Source organism: Urocitellus parryii, chromosome 7, assembly GCF_045843805.1.
Source record: "Urocitellus parryii isolate mUroPar1 chromosome 7, mUroPar1.hap1, whole genome shotgun sequence".
NCBI classification, from domain to species: domain Eukaryota; kingdom Metazoa; phylum Chordata; class Mammalia; order Rodentia; family Sciuridae; genus Urocitellus; species Urocitellus parryii.
Genome location: NC_135537.1, coordinates 39,291,500 through 39,313,222, shown reverse-complemented (window position 1 = coordinate 39,313,222; position 21,723 = coordinate 39,291,500). Strand labels below are relative to the sequence as shown.

General features: G+C 35.7%; 1 protein-coding gene across 2 annotated transcripts; it reads right to left on the bottom strand.

The window, feature by feature from the left end:
* Positions 1-642: 642 nt before the first annotated feature.
* On the bottom strand, positions 643-21,559 carry Mterf3 (mitochondrial transcription termination factor 3). Of its 2 annotated transcripts, XM_026383093.2 has the most exons (8): positions 21,314-21,559; positions 18,473-18,821; positions 16,901-17,053; positions 11,525-11,714; positions 6,406-6,553; positions 5,977-6,048; positions 4,183-4,344; positions 643-908 (listed from the first exon to the last, which is right to left on the bottom strand). In XM_026383093.2, the coding sequence occupies exons 2-8, from the start codon at positions 18,804-18,806 to the stop codon at positions 714-716; spliced, it is 1,254 nt and encodes a 417-aa protein (XP_026238878.2). In that variant the 5' UTR covers positions 18,807-18,821; positions 21,314-21,559; the 3' UTR covers positions 643-713. The 2 variants fall into 2 exon arrangements, with proteins under 2 accessions (XP_026238878.2, XP_026238886.1); XM_026383101.2 differs by lacking the exon at positions 21,314-21,559 and having other exon boundaries at positions 16,901-17,174; positions 18,473-18,559.
* Between the last annotated feature and the right edge of the window lie 164 nt (positions 21,560-21,723).

Genomic DNA, 21,723 nt, shown 5'->3' with positions numbered 1-21,723 from the left:
CCTAAGGCAGATAGTCATGGTGCCTTATTTTACAAATATAGAAGCAAAGACTCAGTGATAAAATCACTTGCCCAGGATAATACATGTGGTGAGGGTATTCATGTTATAGATCTGCTTGCTGGTAGTAAGTTAGTTTATTATGGCTGTTACTGTCTTACTGCCTTTCCTCCTCTTCAAACTTTCCTCCTTGTCCCTTTCCCTTTGCTGAATTTTAGTAGCCAATTACAGGCAATTTTGAATATCTGTGTTCAGCAAGACAACATTGTAGATAATCCAAAGTAGAATATGTTTGGAGCATTGAGTAGTAGTTATTAGATGGGTGGTGTATTATGCTCTAGAAACTCATAACATTTCAAAGGAAATAAAGCCACCTAAAGAAATGAAACCACTTGAAAAGATTTGTGAATGTTAGAGCAGGAAAACCTTCCACTGTTGCCATATTCATCAGAATGGCAAAGTACCAGCATATAGTACTCTCAATTCACTTCTTTTCTCTAAGTTTGTTAATTTTAGTTGAGGACATGGTTGAGCAAAATAAGAATTAAGTCAATAGTAACTTGTAAGAAAGTTCTACCAGAGTATATGTACCCAAATATATAATATAAAAAAAATTGTTTCTAATATAAATTGAGACCTAAGGCATTTATTTTAAAATATATTTTACTCATACATATATTCATTTTACAACATTACATGTTAATATTTATCAAAAACTAAAGAGTTTTTAAGAATTTTTCAAAGTCCTGTAGAGAGGCTTTGGCAATCTCTTTACAAAATATTTCATCAGGAATAGATACTAATTTGTCCAAAGAGATGTAATTAGGTTTTGCTGGATCATACTGTGCTCTTCCCAAATAGGTAAGAAATAGGTGTCTTTCTTTGATTTTAAACAACCTTGTGTTAAATACCTGGAAAAAGAAAAATGTTTTAAAAACATTATACAATAAAAGTTGAAATTTCAAGTTTACTTGGCCAGATATTTTAATAGGTTAACAAATATACTGACCACATATTCAGTAAATATGACTAATGCAACAAGACTTAAATTCTGTAGTTTCTGCTAAGAAATTATGACTAAATAGACTAGAGGTATAGCTCAGAGTACATGTTTAGCAGATGAGAGGCTTGGGTTTGATCCCAAGCACCCCAATAAAATCATTAGATAAGGAATTATAATTAGAGGCTGGGGTTGTGGCTCAGTGGCAGAGCACTTGTCTCACACATGTGAGGCACTGGGTTTGATCCTCAGCACCATTTAAAAAAATAAATATGCAAAATAAAGATATTGTATCCATGTGTAACTAAAAAATATTTTTAAAAGAAGAAATTATAATTAAAACAGGACTCAAAGCTAATAAGCAGAATAATAAATTAAGGGCTACACAGTGGGCAAAGAACATAGACTACTCCAGAGACAATCTATTAGAAGAGCAAACCCTCAGGCCTCATCCCCAAACTACCTCATCAGAAACCTTGAGATCAGGGCTTAGAAATGTTTTATTAAGGCTTCAAGATAATTCCAATAAGTGATCAAGAGTTATGTTAGCAAAAAAATAAAATAAAATAAAAAAGTAAGATCTCCTAATCTGCAAAGCTTCCCTATTTTTAAAATTACTGCAATCAAAATGAAATTCATCTGATCTGATCAACTAGGGAAAGTATGTCTCCCTACCTCAGGTTAAAACTCCCAATGAGTAGGGAGTGTGGAACCCACTTTAAAAAGCAATAAGAAGCAGGCCAGGTCCCTACAGACCACTGCAAGAGAGGAAGGTGAAATGGGAGGTCTGGCCACACCAGTGCAAGAGCCATACAGGTCAAGACATCTGGGAGACTTCTGGAAAGGCCCAGATGACCTATCAGTGTGAGTTCTGGAGCTCTCCTCTTGCTTGTACCAGACACAGTGAGAATACTCGGCATGGCACATAACCTCGAGGCCTCTTTCCCAATGTTCAACTGGAAACAAAATAATAATAGTTGACTTGGATAGGACACTGTGCAAAACTGTTGAAACCCTGCTTTGAGAACAGTGACCAAAAATAGCACAGGGTGCTAACTCAGCATGGGGCTGGTATGCTTTTGGAACAATACATGTCCTTTTTTCTGTCTATGCAAAAACAAATGACATCCTGTTCTGCCCTCATTTTTGGTAACTTAATTTCCTATTACTACATTATTTTGCTAATGATGATGTGAGATACTTTAGTTTTAGTTTTTCCCAAGTATGGCTCCTAGGCAGTAACTCTTGGCTTTAAAAATTATCATACAAGAGACAACACCACAAATGATTCTGAATCAATAATAGTCTGAACTATTTATATAGCTCATAATCAGCTATTGTTTACTTTTCCAATAACTCAAGGTTTCTTTATCACTAAATTTGAGGATGGAGGGCTGTTGACCACCAAGGACTACTTTGCCATTGTCACAAAAATTTTATGGTATATATGCCAACCAATTTCATCTTGTTAATGATGTATTAGTCTTAGGGATTAAAAAAAAAAAAAAAAAAAAAAGGTCCTCTAGCCTGAGAATTACTGAAACCCAGTTGGGAGGGGATAGGCAGGTTTAAGGGGATCCTGAATATATAACCTCCTTCCTTCTTCCTTAGTGATTTAATGTTCATGACTCTGAAGCTGCTTTTGTTATCCTTTACCTTCTGTGACCTCTTCTTTAAGATGACTTAATTAACCAGTTATGAAGTTATAATCCTTTTTCCATTTTAATTAATCATAAGGTATATATGCCAACCACAACCATTATTGTATGAAATTAGTTTCAAACCACTAAATTTTAAAACATTTGCCAAAATCTTAACAGTTTTACCAGGTCCCTCATAGCCTCTCAGTTAATATACTTCCCCATTTGACTTTTTGACTTTTCAGCAATACACCCAGACCTCAGGAACCTGAGAATCCCAATTTGGAAGCAACAGTTACATGACTGGGCTTTGAACAAATGATTGTGATGTACCTGTCAGTTTATAGTTTCCTCCACTTGGAAGGTTTCTCTCCCTCTGTTAAGTGCCACTCATTAATAATGACTGAGGAACATCACTTCTCGAGTGGTGGCATACCTGGTAAAGTGTGTGATTTAAACTCCACTGACATAGTTCTAATCCTGCCCCTACTTGGTAACTTTGGGCAGGTTACTTAATCCCTTTATGCTTACTTTCTTCATTTGTAAAATAGGGATGAAAATAGCACTCATATGGTGGTTGTTATAATTATTATACTGAGTTGGTACAAGGAAAGCAGTAGAGATGGAGCTGGCACAGTAAGCACCCAATAGCTCTTACTAGGATTCTTCTACTTCTACAATGAATAACTGCTCTACCAGTCCTCTGCTTGAGAACCTAACATTATGTAAAACAATCATATTCTTAGAACCCTGTCTACCACACTGCATTATAAGTTCCACAAGAATGCAAGCCAAATCTATTTTCATATCCTTAGTAAATAATGAGCATCCACTATGTGGGCACTAAGTAAATGACTAAACCACTAGGGTTTAGAGGGAACAAAGGTTAGATTCTCTTATCATGATCTATTGTCACTGAATTATCCACTAACCCAGGGGAAACAAATTGTGACTGCTTTTCAGTTGAAAATTACTTACGTTATAATTGCTCCATCAGCCAAATTCCAACAACTGTAGCTTTCAATACTTTTTGTTCAACAAATATTTATTGCATGCCTACTAAGTGCCAAGTGTAGTTCTAGATTTGGGGAGTCAGCCATGTGTGAATCAGACAAGTCTATGCCACTCCGGAGTTAAAAAAGAAGCAAGTCTGATTAGTTCAGAAAATGTAACTATGGCTTTGGCATAATGACAAACTAGAACTATTTTATGCTTTGGTAGGAGAGCACTATGATATCACTTGTTAATTCATAGATTTAGACTGTGAATGAAAAGTTCATGTAGCACTAAAAGGATCTTTAAGGGAATTTAAGTGGAGAAAAACACAAGAAAAACACATTCTTCTCCCTGATTCCAACAGGAATGAGGAGTAGGTGGCAACCCAAGAGACACAGACAAATCACTAATTCTCTTTAGGAGATGCAGACCTCTGCCCTGCAGCTGTGAACTTCCCACAGCTACATGCCACCATGCACCTGGATGGTAGTAGCCCTGAATGCAACGCAAGGGCAGCTCTCAGAGTGAGCCATGAGCTGCATGCATTACCTGTGGGAACTTGACAATGATGTGGTGGGGAATGCTCATCACATTGTGAACATAATCAAAAGTCTCCGTAAGTTTCCTTTTATTTGCAGTTAGCATCTTTGGGATTTTGGTGATCATATGCTGAATTTCATTATGTTTAAAACCAAGTTCAAGACGATAAACCTATAGGAAAATTAATTTGTTATAAGATGTAAATAGAAATAATTATTTTGGTACTACACTAAAGGACACATTGATTATTATCTCAAAATTTAAAATAATGACATTTTAAAATCTGGGGACAGATGTCAATGCCCTCAAGGGATTAGTGCTTACTACTTCTGGGGTAACCAGAATTTCAAACCCGTCTCCTGAAAATGATGAGTGATCATCAAGAAGCAGCAGCATAATTATGAGATGGGATAACAGTGCACAAGGGAGGCCTGGACAGGGTGGCTGCATGGGCCGGGTACAAATAGACCAGCATTAAGATTCCAAAGTGCTTTTGAGCTTTCATTCCCAAAGCACAATCATATACATGTTATTAAAAAAACTACATGTCCAAATTCCAAACAGAAGACAAAACTAAACACTCATACAGGGGTAGGTTCTCCATGTACTTTCACAGTGTCCAATGCTCCCCCACCAATCCATCACTCTTAATATTCCTTACTTTATCCCCCTACCAGATTCTAAGCTCCACAAGCACAGACTACCTCCCTAGCACTGAGAACAAAACACTTTACTTATTATTGGTTCTTTTTAGTTAAACATGACAGTAGAATGCATCTGATATAATTATACAAGCATGGAATATATATCTTATTCTAGTTAGGACCATTCTTCTGTATGTACATGATGGTGGGATTCACTATGATGTTTTCATATACGTACACAGGAAAATTATGTCAGATTCTTTCCATTGTCTTTCCTTTTCCTATCCTCCCTCACTTTTCAACATTCCTCATTGTTTAATCTACTGAACTTCTATTCTTCCCCTGCCATCCCCCTACCTCTTGTTGTGGATTAGCTCCCACAAGTCAGAGAAAACATTCAACCTTTGACTTTTGGAGACTTGCTCATTTCACTTAGTAGGATGGTCTCCAGATCTACCCTTTACTGGCAAATGTCATAAACTCATTCTTCTTTATGACTCAGTAACACTCCATTGTGTGTACATACTACATTTTCTTTATCTAAGAATGAAACACTTCAGGACCTCAGAGAATAGGCGTTATATAATTTCAGACACTTCTACAGCTTTGTGTATTAACTCTTTGTTTGCCGTTGGCTTCATACTTTTCTTTTGGAGGAAAGACAATAAAGAATATCTGATATGTTCTGTGATAGAACTAGAGCTGGCAATTGGCACATGTGTCAAGGATAGCAATGTGCTGCCCACTGCTCTGTTCATAAGTCTTTTAGATGCAGCCTCTCAAATGCCCTAAGACATAGAAAGAGTCACAATGGGCAAACAAGCATTTTTATAGATTGATAACACAGATTAGGAAATAGAGACATAGCCTCTCATACCAGGCAACAGAAGCAGTTTCCAGATATTACCAATAGGTACCAGTGTCTGCAAGATGACTTACACATGTAACATCTGATCAATATATGAAAATATCATTAAATGACACAAATTTCTTGCTAGATATTTTTATATTATATTTTATATATTTTCTGTCTTTTTATAAATAAATTCTTTCAAAATCCAATTTTCTTTAAGATGACAATAGCAAAATGTATTCCCTTCGAAGGGCTTAAACACATAATGAAAGAAAATGATTTCTCAAAAGCTTTACACTGTCCTACCTTCATATTTTCTTTCACAGGTTCCAGACTTCCAGTTAGTAGCCTTGGAAGACGAACGACTAGATCTCTAGTCTATAATTAGAGACAAAACAATTTATTATTACTATATATGCACATTTAACTAGTTTGGAAAACTAAGGCATTAGAGGGAATAAGCTACAATTTAAAAGATGAGCCAGCTGGAGAAATGATAGGAACCTCAGAAAAATATAATACTGTTTGAGGAAAAAACAAATATTGAAAACAAGCCTTAAAAATTCCAAGTTGATGGAATACTATAAAATGATGAAGCTTTATGTTTAAACTAGCAGGGTAATTCATTTTCTTAAAAAAATACCAAGACTTGAGCCAGCATTTGTTAGAAACACGAGGTATAACAGTTACTAAATGTCCTAACAAGAAAATGTACAAAGTCTCTTCATTCTTTACCTTCTTCACACTAAGTTCAAGTTCTTTTTGAAAAAATCCCAATCTGTTATCCAGTCTTTCCACTGAAAAATTCAGCAGAAATGGGGCATTTCTGACCATCTGTGCAATATCTGTCTTACTAAAATTTTTTGATTGTAGATAAGCCACCCTAGAAAAGTAAACAAAAATACATGTATATGGTAAACATTTACTAGCTTCACAATTATAAAGAAGTTGAAAAAATAAAGGATAAATAAATCATAGAAAAACAAAATAAAATAGAAAACATTCCTTAATAGAAAAATACAATAAAATTTAAAAAATCTGTAATAATGATGTGAACATGGATAAAACTAAACATTTGTCCATAGGCTCTAGAATGATTTTCGTTTAGATTGAAAATAGAAAATAATCCTGTGTGGCTGAAGGAATACGGAAATTTTATTTTCTTTTAATTTTTTCATACTGGGGACTGAATGCAGGGGCACTTTACCACTGAACTTCATCTCCAGATCCTTTACAATTTTTATTTATTTATTTATTTTGAGGGGACTACCAGGGATTAAACTGAGGGTACTCAACCACTGAGTTTTAAAATCTCAATTTTAATAGATATTTTAATGCAATATCTATTAAAATTCCCAGCCCTATTTTTTATATTTTATTTAGACACAGGGTCTTGCTGAGTTGCTTAGCACCTTGCTTTTTGAGGCTGGCTTTGAACTCGAAATCCTCCTGTCTCAGCCTCCGGTGCCACTGGGATTACAGGTGTGTACCAGTGCGCTGGGCGGAAAATAATTCTGAAATCCACTAATAGGTGTGGGAGGCCAACCTTACGGGTGACTGAGTTACACTCCCCAGCTGGGTGCTGAGGCGCTCAGTCACAGAAATGGGTGTGTCTTGCTACAGCCCCATGGATGAAGCTATGCTCACCTGTTCCTTTGTAATATAACCCCTTGCCCTGTTTAGGATAGAATCTTCCATGGAAGTGCCTTGTGTGTGTCCCCTCCTCTTACTGTGCCCTTGGGTGTGGCCTACCCAGGTGTCAGTCAACCTGCTGACAGTGGACATCATGAAGATAGACTCAGCCCCCTGAAACCTGACCCCTTGCCTCATTTGAATGGCTTCTCCTCAATAAAAGGGGTCAGCACGTGCTCTCTCTCTTTCTGTGGACCCTTAAGGTCAGAGGAGCCGTCACAGCGACCCCAAAGAAAAAGGTATTTGTGTCTCTTGTGTGGTTATTTCGTGTAGCCCAGTTAGCCCAGTTTAACTAGAGTGACCCCTGAGCCTTTTAGTCTTGAGAACAGAAACCCAGCAAATAGGTAGATTCCTTTTTCATTTAATTTGATTTATTACATGGTAAGAAAAAAATGAAATAGCTTCTGTTTAGCACCCCCCCCCCGCCCCCACTAAGAACAGAAAAACACCAACTAAGAATATAAGAGATCTGGACCCCTGAAGAAAGGCTGCAACTGAGAAAAGTTTTTTTTTTTAATGTTAGCATATTTAACATACATTTTCATAAATAATTTTACTACAGTCTTTTTTTTGGCAATTGAATTTTTTTTAAAAAATTTTTTTTGTAGTGGTAGATGGACAGAATGCCTTTATTTTATTTGATTATTTTTATGTGGTGCTGAGGATTGAACCCAGTGCCTCATTCATGCTAGGCAACTGCTCTGCTACTAAGCTACAGCCCCAGCCCACTACAGTCTTTTAATATGTATTTTGTTAACAACTCAGAAATGTTCCCAAGTTTCTGGGAACCCAAATATGGTAGTATAATATAAAAAGTTTAACTGACTTTTCAAAATCTAAAAATATAGTAAAGGGTAGTTTTATTATATGCCTAAATATATCAAGATGTTATCTTGTTTACTTGTTACAGAAAAATAAAAAATTCTATGAGCCAGATAAATTATCCACATTACATTTGAAGAAATATAGATTCAAAGAAGCTAAATAATTTGTCTTGGATCATCAAATAATCAATGCTAATAATACAAATTAGAATGTAACATGCCTACATCTAAAGCTTATGATGGTCCTGCACTAAACTTAATTACTTTAGTCAGCTGAATATTACTCCTTCAAAGTAGCTCCTTTGAGGCATGAGAGGAAACAATTGATAAATTTAATTATATGAAGAAATACTATAAAACAAAGTCAAAAAAATGACTGGGAAAAATATTTGCAAAATGCCTTAAAGAAAGAACCAATGTTTCTAACATATAAAAAAATGTTTACAAGAAAGAAAAAAAGCCCAATTAAATAATATTGCCAAGTGTGGCGGCACACACCTGAAATCACAGTGACTTGGGAGGCTGAGGTAGGATTATAAATTGGTGGCCTGCCTAGGCAATTTAGCAAGACCCTGTTTCGAAAAAATAAAAAGGACTGGGATGTAGCTCAGTGGTACAGCACTTCTGGGTTCAATCACTGGCACCAAAAAGAAAAAAGAAAAAAATGGCAAAAGACATAGTTTACAGAAAAGGAAATTTAAATAGGAATTCAACACATACAAAGTAATCTGTAACATGAAAAGTACTCCAATATTTGTTGTTTAAAACACATGTTTCCAAAGTTAACAAAGAGGTATTATTTTTACTTGTAAAATGGAATCATAAAGTTGATAACACTGTTATTAGTGAGGATAACAGAGAAATTGGACTTCTGTACTGGGGGAATATATACTGGAAAACAATTCAAATAAATGCAATATCTATTAAAATTACAAATGAATATATCCTTTGACCTCTCAATTCCACTTTTAGAAATGTATCTTACAGGTAATATTGGTGAAATGAGGTGTATAGGAATTGCTAAAGCATTGTGACAGGAAAGACCAGAAAGACCCTGGAGGTTTATAAGTAGGGTACTAAATAGATCTGTAGTGTGGATTATTCTGGATTAAAGAATAGAAAGTGTGTAAGAAAGAAACATTTCCAAGATATAGTTAAGAAAAGTGGGGTGTAAAATAGTATGTATAATTGCTACCAGTTATGTGTGTGTGTGTGTGTGTGTGTGTTTATTCTTATATAGGACAGAATATTCCTAGAAGGTGGACACAAACCTGGATGGTAGTAGCTATTAATGAAGGTAATAGAGAAATTGCACTTCTATATACTACTGGGGGAATTATAAACTGGAAAACAACTCAGATAAATGCAATATCTATTAAAATTAGTTGAGTCTTGGAAGGCCAAGGAGCAGAAGAAGGAGGGGAAATAGGATAACTTCCTTGGGGAAGGGGGGACGGGCAGCCATGTTGTGTCTGACTAAAATATTATTAAAACTGCTGTCAAGAAGTTTATTTTTCATCATATGTCCTTTTGAGTATATGGGGATATATTACCTATTTAAAAAATTCTAAGTAATTAAGAAATGTTAAACAGTTCCATCTGATAGTCAGCCAGGTTTAGGAATCACTGATCAAACTATCTATATTAGAGAAGATTCCTTAGGTCTTATGAGAATGTGTGATCTTAAACGGGTAACTTAAGTTCCTTTAAAGTTTAAATTTCCTTCACAAAATTAAACATAGGGAAACATTATGACTCAATGGCCAACTCTCTGGTGTTGTACTGAGTGGGTTTGAATCCCAGCTCTGTCACTTAAAATTAACTCTTTTAATCTTGGGCAAATTACTGAACCTCTCTGTGCCTACCATGTATAATAATGACAGTAAAAATCATGGTATAGTCTCTGAAAGGATCCCCATTGTGAGGTATTGATGTTTCTTTGGAGTAACTTTTGAGCAACAAGGCAAGCTTGTTGTCTAATGGGGAAGCAATCAGTGTTCTGGCAGCCAGGGGGAGCAGCACTGGATGTGAGAGTTTCCTGGAATCACTTTCTGCCTCTTTACTGTGACAGCCAATCTGTATCACACTAGACTGTAAGCCACATGATGGGACAGAGGACAAGTTTTATGTCTGGAGTCCAGGCGATTGCCTTGACTATATAAGGGCTCAAGTTGTTTTGTGCAAGGATTATAGTTTTCTTTTGTTTGTTTTTCTTAATTCAGAGAAAAGGTTCAAGAAGGTATAAGAAACAGCAAACTTTCTGAAATGTAGGGAGGCTATTTTCCAGTGTGGAAAATAGTATTGGGGGGGGGGTGTCAAGATTAGATGCAGGCTAACTAGGAGACTACTGGAGCATGAAATTATTGGTATGAAATAATTAGGAACTGAGGCAAAGTATTTCAAGTGGAGATTAAGAGAAACACACTAATTTGAGAGAAAATAAAGTAGAACCGATGGGCCTTGATAATTTGTTAGATGTGGATGACAAAAGAAGAGAAGTCAAAGTTAATACCAGCATTTCTGACCTCAGCAACAAGGTAAATAGTGCCCCCCATTTATTGAATCCTGGAACATGGACTGATTTAGATAAGAGTTGGGGAGAATTCAAACTGTTAACTTCAGGACAGGGACTTATCTTATTCTGTGTGGTTCTTGATGCCTAGCAGGACCTTCACTCACAGATCAACACTGTCTCACTAAAGATTCTCTCAGTCAACAATTCTTTGAATGTTGAATGAAGTACAAAGTTGATTATTAAAGTGTTATTTAGGAGCTGGGACTGAGGCTCAGCCATAGTGTACTTGCCTGGCATGTGTGAGGCACTGGGTTCAATTCTTAGCACCGCATATAAATAAATAAAATAAAAGTCTATCAACAATTAAAAAAAATAAAATAAAATGATATTTAAAGAAGAAAGGAATAACCAAAATAGTTAACTTATGACATGATTAACAAAATTAGACAATAATTTGCCAAGAGAATGTCAAATGTCTACTATTAAAAATTGGATATAGAAAAACCACACAAGATCATGTTTTCAGAACTAAGGGTACTCTCAGAAAATATAGCTATTTGTTAATAGTCATTAAAAAACAACTTATACCAGTTTCTAAAGAGAAATAGTTAAGTACTGACTTAGCAATAGATGAAACAATGAAATAACAATAAGCAGTTGAATAAATAATTTAAATCAAAGAAAATCCATAACAAAAAAAATAACATTCATGCTCATTATCTCAGTAGATCCTATACAACGGAGACTTAAAAAATTTCTTACACATATATTTCCTCTATAGCCACTTCTTAGGTTATGTGAAAAATCATTCTAAAAGCCCTACCTGATCTTAAGATTTTCAAGGTCTTCAGAGAAAACAGCATAGTTTTTAGTCAGGAATGTTCCCAACTGGTTATCCTCTAAACCCAAATCCTTGAGAAACAGGAGTATTTGCTTAATGTCTTTTTCAAAATCCAGTCTTAGAAGAAGGTTGGCTGCATCCGGATGTTTTTCTATCTTGGACAAATCCACTCCTTCAATAAATTATAAATACTGTTTGAAAACCACTTCTTAGTTTAGCCATTAAAGTTCATACATATAAGCATTAGAAATTACTGAGGAATAACCTATTCAAAGGAGAACTGAAATAAACAAAATAGAAACTTCTAAATATCTATAGCTAAACTGGTTACAGAAATAAAACAAATTAAAATGAATTATAGTATTTATTCCAAAGACATGTATAGAGGCTAAATGTCTCCCAAGACAAATTCACTAATCACTGGATCATCATCATTTCTATGGCTTCTGGGATATGGTTTGAAAGATAGTTGGGATCCCTTAATGATCTCCTTGGTAACTGCTCAACTGGTAAATTTGCAGGGTATAAACTCTTTGAACAAATTGTTACTTTGAAATTTTTAAATAATTTCCTTAAGTAAAATTACTATTTAAAAAATATGCTCATGATCCCCTTCACAGGGGGAATAAAAATTACCTTATTTCTTACTCATCACTGGCATCTCCAGGTCTTTATGGCAGAGACAATGACCTTAAAGGGGCTTACAAATGTCTGAGAATGTGTGCACACATACAACCCTCAAGCACTACAGAAAGCAGCAAGTACACAACCTTTAACCTTTATGTACCTTTCTTATCTTATATAATCTAAATAAACAAGACAAGAAACATGAGAAAAAGTAAAAAAAAAAAAAAAAAGGGAGAAACCAAGGTGATATTTTAAAGCATTCTTCATTTTCTCATACTGTTTGATTTCAGCATAACTTAGGCAGAGAATCAAAGAACATGTAATTCAAAATTCTCATTAAAACTGAGGATTTCATTCTTTTTCCTTTTATCTGATTTTAAGAGATGAAAACGAAAGCCTCTCCCACATCTTTAAAATAAACATTTAGATAACATAAAACCTTAAGTTTAGACTCAAATTTCATAATATTGAAAATATTCCTTCAGATTAAAAATAACCCCAGAACTGATTTCTAGAGGCAACTTTACAGTATTACATATAAAAACAATGAAATAAAAACATTCTTTCTTTAATGGTAAATGTGATCAGAAAAGCAGACCTAAATATAATTCTAAATCCAAATTTCTTAATATTAAACACATAACCACAATTAGCAAAACAGTTTAAACAGAATACACACACACAAACACACACACACACACACACAAAATGAAGACTAGAAAACAGAATGGGATGAACTAAAGTAATTTATTGTAGGCTAATAATGGCATTTTATATCAATAAGAAAAACATTCATTAAAATATAATGGGACCAGGGCTGGAGCTATAGCTCAGAGGCAGAGCACTTGCCTCACACATGTGAGGGACTGGATTAGATCCTCAGCACCACATACAAATGAGTAAAAAAAAAAAAAGGTCTGTTGACAACTAAAAAAAAATATTTTTTAAAAAATATATAATATGGACCACTGACTATCTTGTAAAAAAATTAAAAATTCTTCTGTATCTTATGCAAAATTAATTCCATGTAGTTAAGAATCTAAAAGTATATTAACTACTGAAAGAAAACACAGAACTCAAAACACAGTATTGTTTAATTTTAAAAAAATATAAGATGCAGCTTGGGAGGCTGAGGCAAGAGGATCATGAGTTCAAAGCCAGCCTCAGCAACTTAGTGAGGCCCTTAGCAACTCAGCAAGACCCTGTCTCTAAAAAATAAAATATATAAAAAAAAGTAGGGTGGGGCTGGGGATGTGGCTCAGTGGTAAAATGCTCCTGGGTTCAATCCCTGGTATCAAGAAAAAAAAATATATATATATATACATACATATGGAAGATATATGAATGGCTTTCTGTGTGATACATATTTGTTTGTTTGGAAAACGGTCTGGAAAACTTAAAACATCTTAAACATCTCAGTAAGAATGATCACCTTTGGGAAGTGAAATGAAGATGTAAAGAGGACAGATCTATTTCTTGTAATATATGCATTTTTAACAACTAGATGTAATTCTTCTATAATTTTAAAATAATTTTAATAGACAATAAATCCAATTACTGGATGGATAAAGAAACAAAATGGAAACTGGTTCCAAATATCTGTGGGAGGAGGACTTTAAAAATAGCACAAAGGGCTTAGCTTAGTCTTCAAATTTAAGTAGATATTAGAGCTTTCATGTGTTGAAGTGCCTTGCTCAGCATGAGCTGTCACACCATGACTGTGTTAAAGCAGAAATCCTGAAAAGCTATTTTTTTATATCTGTATTTTGTTTATTTATTTTTATATGGTGCTGAGGATCAAACTCAGTGCCTCACATGTACAAGGTAGGTGCTCTAAGCCCCAGCCCCTGAAAAGCTACTTTTTAATACCAATGGAGAAAAGAATCTCATCAGGATAGTACCTGCTCAGCCAGATCACTTGGTTTTACTCAAATTTCATTAACTTGAAAAAACAGTCACTGAATGCCAGGACTTCTGCTAAGCACTGGGGATAAAAAAAATGGGTAGTATTATGATCTAACCTGTAGATGGTCAGTCTAGTTGGGCTTTATTCTCATCAGTTCAGTAACTACAAATATACCATTGCATTTAGGTACAGTAACCCGTATTTAGTTGTCAGGGTCTGACAGGCAACAGATAGTGCCCTATAAAGTTCAAAAGAAAAGAACTTTAAGGAGGACTAAATAGGGTGACATAGATGCAAGGAGACGGGAACACTGGAGGGCACTTCCAGCACCAGAGATCAGAGAGAGAGAGAGAGAAGCTATTAAGGAAGGACTGCTCAGAAGGAGCTGTTGTCATGGAGAAAGCAACTGGACCCAAAGAAGGGAGGAAAACACTCCCAGTAGGCCCTTCTAGTCTCCACACTGTAGGTGCCTCCCGCCAGGTGAAGCTGGCCCCCTGCTATAGAGCTCCAGCACACAGTGGCTGGCCACCTGGCATAAAGAACAAGCAGAAAAAGGCAGAAACAGCTCTGCAAAGCAAACAGAAGGACTTAGTATTCAAAACCATGGTTTGGCAAAGCAATCATGGTTTTTCTAAGTTAGTGTCCTTTAAATTAATTCTAAGACATGCTGTTGGGTATTAGCATACAGAAGAAGAAATGGTTAAAACATATTCCAAGGCTGTGATGTACTGTAAATTGTGTAAAGGTAGGGACTGCATCTCAGGATTGTCTTGCATCACCATAGAGCTGCCATAGGCAAAGAGCTGTTTTGAAAAGAAAGGTAACTGGCTTTCTTGCTCATAGTAGATGTCATCTCTCACTTTTGAACTCTCTGGACACTTTATTATGTATATTTTGGGTGTAAAACAGATGTCTTATATACGTATATATGTATGTGTATATATATATGTGTATATATATATACACATATATCACATATACACACACACACATATATATACACATGCTACTGAATAATTACCTAAAGCTATTAACATATTCACCATTACAAATATTCGCCAATTTTTTATGTGACACAAAAACATTTAAAACCCACTCTTTCAGCAATTTTCAAGTACACAGAACATTAACTATAGTTATCATGCTGCACTTTGGATCTGTAAAACTTATTCCTCCATTTCACTGAAACTTTGTAAGTTTTGACAGATATCTCCTTATACCTTCCTCTATTGCCTCCTTCTACCACCATTCTTTTCTGCTACTATGTGTTTGGCTTTTTCTTTTAGTTCTCACATGTAAGTGAGATCATGTGGTATTTGTCTTTCTGTGCCTATCTTATTTAACTTAGAATAATGCTTTTCATCCACATTGTTGCCAATGGATTTCCTTCTTAAGAATGGATAATATGGGCTGGAGCTGGAGCTCAGTGGCAGAGTGCTTGCCTTGTACATATGAGGCACTAAGTTTGATCCTTAGCATCACATAAAAATAAATAAAATAAAGACATGCTGTCCATATACAACTTAAAAAAAAAAAGATAGTATTCCATTGTGTATAGCATGTTTTCTTTATCTCTTCATTTACTGATGGACACTTATGTTGATTCATGAAAAACTTTATTTGTATCTCTGATCTCTGATATGAGTCTTAACACATTACCTTTCATCCTTGTATTCCAGCTACTTTAAAGTATATGTCTTTAGATGTTTCTGAACACTTGAAGTTTCTTATGAACAAAGGCCATTCCTTATATATTTGGGTCACATTCAGCTAACTGAGTACAGGGACAGATGTGTCAACAATCATCACACATTACCATTAATCTAGGTTCAAAAATAAGCAAGGAAGGAAGTGGGTGGGAGCTTAAAGGAGGACCCTTCTTCAGGGTCAAAGAAAACATTTTCAAGTTATTGCAATTTAAGCTAAGTTCTTCAGTTGTCAGAGCTGGCCAACCAAAAGAGGGAAGTATCAAGGGATAAAGCTGAAAAAGTAAGCAGGAGACAACCAGGAAGAGGTAATGGGAAAATCAAAATGTTACAATAAGAAGCTAGATTAAAAATAATTAAATTGAAGTTTTCAGTGAGGTGCCCTGGCCATTTCACTCTATGTCCAACTAGTCAACAAGCTAAGGTAGTTAGAGAATAAGCCAAAAGAGAAATTATCCAAATTAGGACATGAGCTCCAGGAGAAAGGTCAGGGAGTGACAGGGAAAACAGGCAGTGGTGTGCCATGGATCTGATAATTACTCACTGGAAAAACTATCCTGAAAGGTTATTGGAAGGTATGGGAAAATTTAACCCTAAGCGACAAACAATATTAATCAAATAAAAAACAAGGCAATTATTAACTCCAAGAAAAAGAAAAGTTATACAGGAAGGAAACAACAAATATACATTTGATTACAATGACTAATGATATATCTAAAAATTATAATGTAACACACCAAGACTAATGACATATCTAAAAATTAAAATGTAACACACCAAGGGAATTTTAGAGAATATGGAAAAAATACCTGTGTATGTATAAAAGATCGACTGTTGTCTAAAATTGATGAAAAAAGAGATAGTATTATAAGCAACTGCTTTTAAAATGTGGAAGTTAAGTACAGTGATAAAAGCAGATACCTTCAGTAAATGGGATACAAGGTCAGTAAAGAGAAACAGAGCCTTTCACACTATTTGACTTTTGCTCATATGTTTATATACTACTTTCATAAAGATTTAAATGTTGAGTAGGTAAAAAAAAAACAAAAAACAAAAATAAAACAACAACAACAAAACCCCAAAAGTATACTAAAGTATTTGTAGGGTACTCAAACTTACCTAAAAGCACTAACTTCTGCAGAGTCTCAGAATGATCTACATAGTCTCGAAGTGTGAATGAATCTGGAGGCAGTGGAGGGTGTGCAACAATCTGAACAGCCTCTTCTTCGGAAAGTGGATGCAATGGAGACAAGGGAGGCAAATCGTCCAGTTCTTTGAAGCCAGGCATGTAGAAAGAGAAGCAAGTTAGTGCTTCAGACTTTTTCTCCAAAGCCCACTTCTTCCTTGGTTTGTGTCGTTTGCTAGTTAAATCTTGAGATCATTTCAGAATTAACTGTTCAAGAAATCAAAAAATATTCTAAGTACCAAGAGGTAAGGTTATGACTATTTAGAAAGACCAACTACTGTTTTTCTCTAAGATAAGAAATTTGTTAGTAAGTTTCAAGGCACAAAACTTTTCTCCTCTACTTTTCAATGACAGGTAAAAGTGTTAAGAGGATCAACTGCCCTTCAAGTACATTTTGAGGAAGAGAATCAGTCTACCATAGCTTGTTAACTTGGCCAAAAGTACAACATATTCAACAGCCTGAATCTCATAGGTTAGTCATGACATTCTGAAAATTCTGCTTTGATGCAGTGCCCTCTTCTCCCAGTTATTCTCCAGTGCCTTTAAGATGATGTCTTTCTCTACCACCTGCAGTCTTTCTGGTCTAGCATTGATTCTACATTGTGTGGTTTTGTGTGTGTGTATCTAAATATATATATTTTTAATAAAACAATATGTTAGACAATTGGGACTGTAATTTACCTTAAGCTAAGGAATCCAGAGTGTGATCTCTTGTTCTGTTTCTCACTTTTTTAGCCACCCTCTCTCCTCCCTGTGTCCAGCTCTCTATCATTTTGTACATAATTGAATATTATTCCATATATGGTAAAATCTGAATTCCTAGAACAGGAGGCACTAGAAAGGAAGGACTGACTAAAAACAACACAAGGGAACTTTAGCAGTGATATAACTGTTCTATTTGATGACTGGTAGTTGTTATACAACTACATGTATACATCAAAATTCAAAGAATCATATACCCCAATAGATGGATTTTGATACCAATTATACCCTAATAAATCTAATCTTGTTTTATTTTTGCTTTTTTTAGTACTGGGATTGAACCTAGTGCTTGATGCATGTGGGGCAAGTGATCTCCATTGAATTATATTCTCTAGCTCTTATTTTAAATTTTGAGAGAGGATCTCTCAGAATTGCCCAGCTGGTCTCAAACTTGTGATCCTCTTGACTTAGCCTCCTGAAAAGGTGTGATTACAGGCATGTATCATCATACCTGGTCCAAAAGAAAAAAATTTTAAATACTCTAAGTAATGAAGCATTTAGAAAGCAAATGTAATATATATAATCTATTTATATAAATATATATATAATCTATTTTATTTATAAAAGATACTCTTATGCACACTAGTAAAATCAAAGTAAAAGAGCAGTAAATAAATAGAGCTGTTCCTTTTCCTGCCTGGAACAAAGTATGAACAGAAATGGCCTAGCAAAATGTAAACAAGTAGCTCCTTTAAACTACCAAAAGCAGAGAAAGTGGGACTTTTCTAAAAGTTGAGAATTACCTTCTAGAGTCAGGTCGGAGTCAAAGCAGGGCATCTTCTGTGTCTTCTCTGACTGCTCATTCACATAAGGAAGCAGAGTGCTTTGGGCAGAATTATTCTCTTGCCTACTTGAGTTGGTAGACTGGGAATTACTCCATAAGGAGGAAGTTCTGTAAGTCTTAAATCCCCACTGGAGAAAACAATTGTCAGAGGACATCTGAGGCCAAGCAGAAGAGCTTTGTAACCATGTTTTCCCTGATCTTGGAAAACGTTTTGTGAGTTGTGTGGCATTAATGAAGCGGCTCGACTTAATTGAGTTGAACCATCTGAGTATCTGTTGGGCTGACAAGGCCATTTTTCCTAAAGTAATCTACAAAGGAAAAAGATAACTATCAAAAGAGAAATTCAGTTTATTTAAATATTTTAAATTGTATTCAAACAATAAAAACATAAACTGGAAATTATTTTTTTTCCTAAATTAAAGGTGTTTAATTAAATTTGATTAGACTAAAGTAGTGAAATGTTTCTTATATATAGGAAAAGCCACAAACAAGGCAGTCTTAGTTATAAGCTGAAAAATAGGATTTTCTGAAGTGGAATAATAAAGATAAGATTTACAATTTAACAGTAAAAAGTAAAATCAGTGGTGTAAGAAAATCATTAAAACAAAAATCTGTAAATGTTCAAATTATACATAACCAAATCATCTGTTAATCATTTTTTAAGAAGACAGTGAGGTAGTTAAGTGCTCTTGGAATATGGTTTGAAGGATATTTAAGAAGAACATTGCTAATCAAAATAATATTGAGGGCTAGGGTCATAGATCAGTGATAGAGTGCTTGCCTAGCATGTGTGAGACACTGGGTTTGATTCTCAGAACCACATATAAATAAATTAAGGTCCATCAAAAATTAAAAAAATAACATTGAGTTATTCAAATGCATTTTATGTACATAGTCACAAAATAAACAGAAAGAAACCACTCTTGTCCTGAAGGAATCATCACAACATTATCATTGCAATATTGAACAGTGAAGGCTTTCTTGCTTCCTTCTTAGAGCTGAACTCTTGATTATTTCAAAGATGAAGCTGTTCTTAAAAGGGAAATTGAACCAAACTAGTTTTGTCAAATTCAGTTTCTCTGCAGGAAACAAGAAAAAGAATAGCCTTCAAAAGGAAAAGGTCAAAATAGCAAGCAAAACAAAGTGACAGAAACAAATAAGCAAGCAGACAGACATAAATGTATATTTTGACTGAAAAAGTAGTTTTTAACAGGAAAGATTGTTGCTACTTTAAACTCCAGGAATATGAAATAATTTTACATTTGCAGCCAATTAGAAAGATAAATTTTATGTTAAATAAGATAATCCATATAACACACAGCATGGAGCCCTGCATATGGGAAATGATTTATAAATGTTAACCATTATTATTATTGACTAGTCAATCAAAAATAATTAATTCTGTGAATTAATTCCGGCATACAACTTTGTGCTTTGTTCATTTATGTTGTGGAATTCAGCTTGTTTTATGCTCTGCATTAGACTAAACACTTGAAGATCCAATTTCTTGGAGATCTATAGTTTGTTGGAAGAGATTTATAAAAGTGAAAGTCTCAGTTTCATTCTGAAGTGATCTTAGGAAGTAAGTATTCCCAATAATTTTTGTTAAATTTTGGTAGGAAACAAGCCTCCAAATCTGTCTCTGCAGCAGTCATAAAGGCACCAAATTGGGAGTCAGAAGACCAAGGTAGTTATGCTACCTTGACAAAATTAAGTTTCTTAAAGGGGTGTAAAAAATGTTTAGCCCATGATGGTATACAATTATCATTACTCAAATGATTACTCAAATAACAATTTTTATGGGTGGTAGAGATAGAACTTTACAACTGAGCTACACCCCCAGGGCCAAAATAGTATTTATTTATTTATTTGTAAAGGTTAAGGGTACAATAAAATGATCTTATGGTCTCTATCAGGTTTGACATTTTAAGTTTGTCCAACCTCGTTGTCCTGCTTCAAAGCAAACCCATCCCCATCCCAAATTCACTCTTGTCTCTCTATAATCAAATTAATATCCCTTCCACATCTGGCAAGTTCACTTTTAAACTCCATCCACATCCATCAAAAGACCTTTGTGAATATAACTAATTTTTAACCTTCCATTTTTATTTGCAAAAGCATTATCTTTACATTACCACTTCTCTGCTATGTATACATCCTAACAATTCGTTTAGGATAGAAGGGTTGGGTCTTAACTCTGGATCCACCCTCCCAGTAACTATCCCCACCAGTCTTGCAGTGCTCCACTGTTTATAGAACAGAAATGAATCAACCACAAGCATTGTCAACTCCAGGGCCTACACAGTATTCAAAAGCGGGTATGGCATTTGCAAATGTGTACATAAGCTCTGTGAGGTTTCACAATTAAGTTTTCTAACACGGCCCTTGATCACGAAGATGGAAGAAAACACCCTAAAAAACTCCACTAATTAATTTACTTAAAATTAACTCCACTAATACATCGTACACTAGTTCTCAACTCGATGTCTACTTAGTTAGGTTTAGAAATAAGAACTGAAATAGTTGTTTTTTTTTTTTTTTTTTAGAGTTCCAGATTTCTAACTCTGTAATTAATAAATGACTTCAGGAGATGAAAGGGGGACTAAGGGGTGGCTTCGTAATAAAGGGCCTCTCAAATAATGGTGTCGCCCTCTCTAGGCCTTTTTAAACCAGATTTCAGTTCCTCAAACCAAACTTCCGCAGGAAGCCACTTCACACACTGGGCCTCCTCCGTCCTTCCAGGGCCACTACTAAAAAAACGTGTTTTGCGTTTCCAACTCTGGGGCCAGGGGATACGTACCAAACCGAACCAATCTCCCTCCACCGAGCCACGGAGACTTAAAGGCCCTGAGGCTGGGGAGCGCCGCCTGGACGCGGGAGGCCGGGACCCGAGCCCCGCCGGGAACACGCCCACGGGGGTTCCTGCTTCACCTGTGGCGAGACCTGAGCGTTGTCGGGTCCCGCGGTGGGTGTCGGGCTCGCCAGGCCGCCCACCCGGTGCCGCCGCCCCGCAAGCCCGCCTGCCGGGCCCGAAGGGCCCAGCCGCCGCGCTCCCCGACCCACGTGTGCTGCGGTCGGAGTGGGCGAGACCATCTGGAGGCTGCGCGGGGGGAGAGAGCGCTGAGAGCCTGGGAAAGAGCCTGCTGGGGACCACAGCTGCGCTTCTCTCGCTCACTAATTTCCTGAGCCTCTCGCAGTGGCAATCTGAAG

Bases quoted from the DNA above. Each gene is read 5' to 3' on its own strand.
- Mterf3 (XM_026383093.2), bottom strand. From the start codon at position 18,806: ATGGCCTTGTCAGCCCAACAGATACTCAGATGGTTCAACTCAATTAAG. The intron at 6,554-11,524 runs GTAGGGCTTTTA...TTACTTTTCTAG, and splicing joins CTTGAAAATCTTAAGATCAG to GGTGGCTTATCTACAATCAA. The intron at 4,345-5,976 runs GTAGGACAGTGT...ATTTTCCTATAG, and splicing joins CTGTGAAAGAAAATATGAAG to GTTTATCGTCTTGAACTTGG.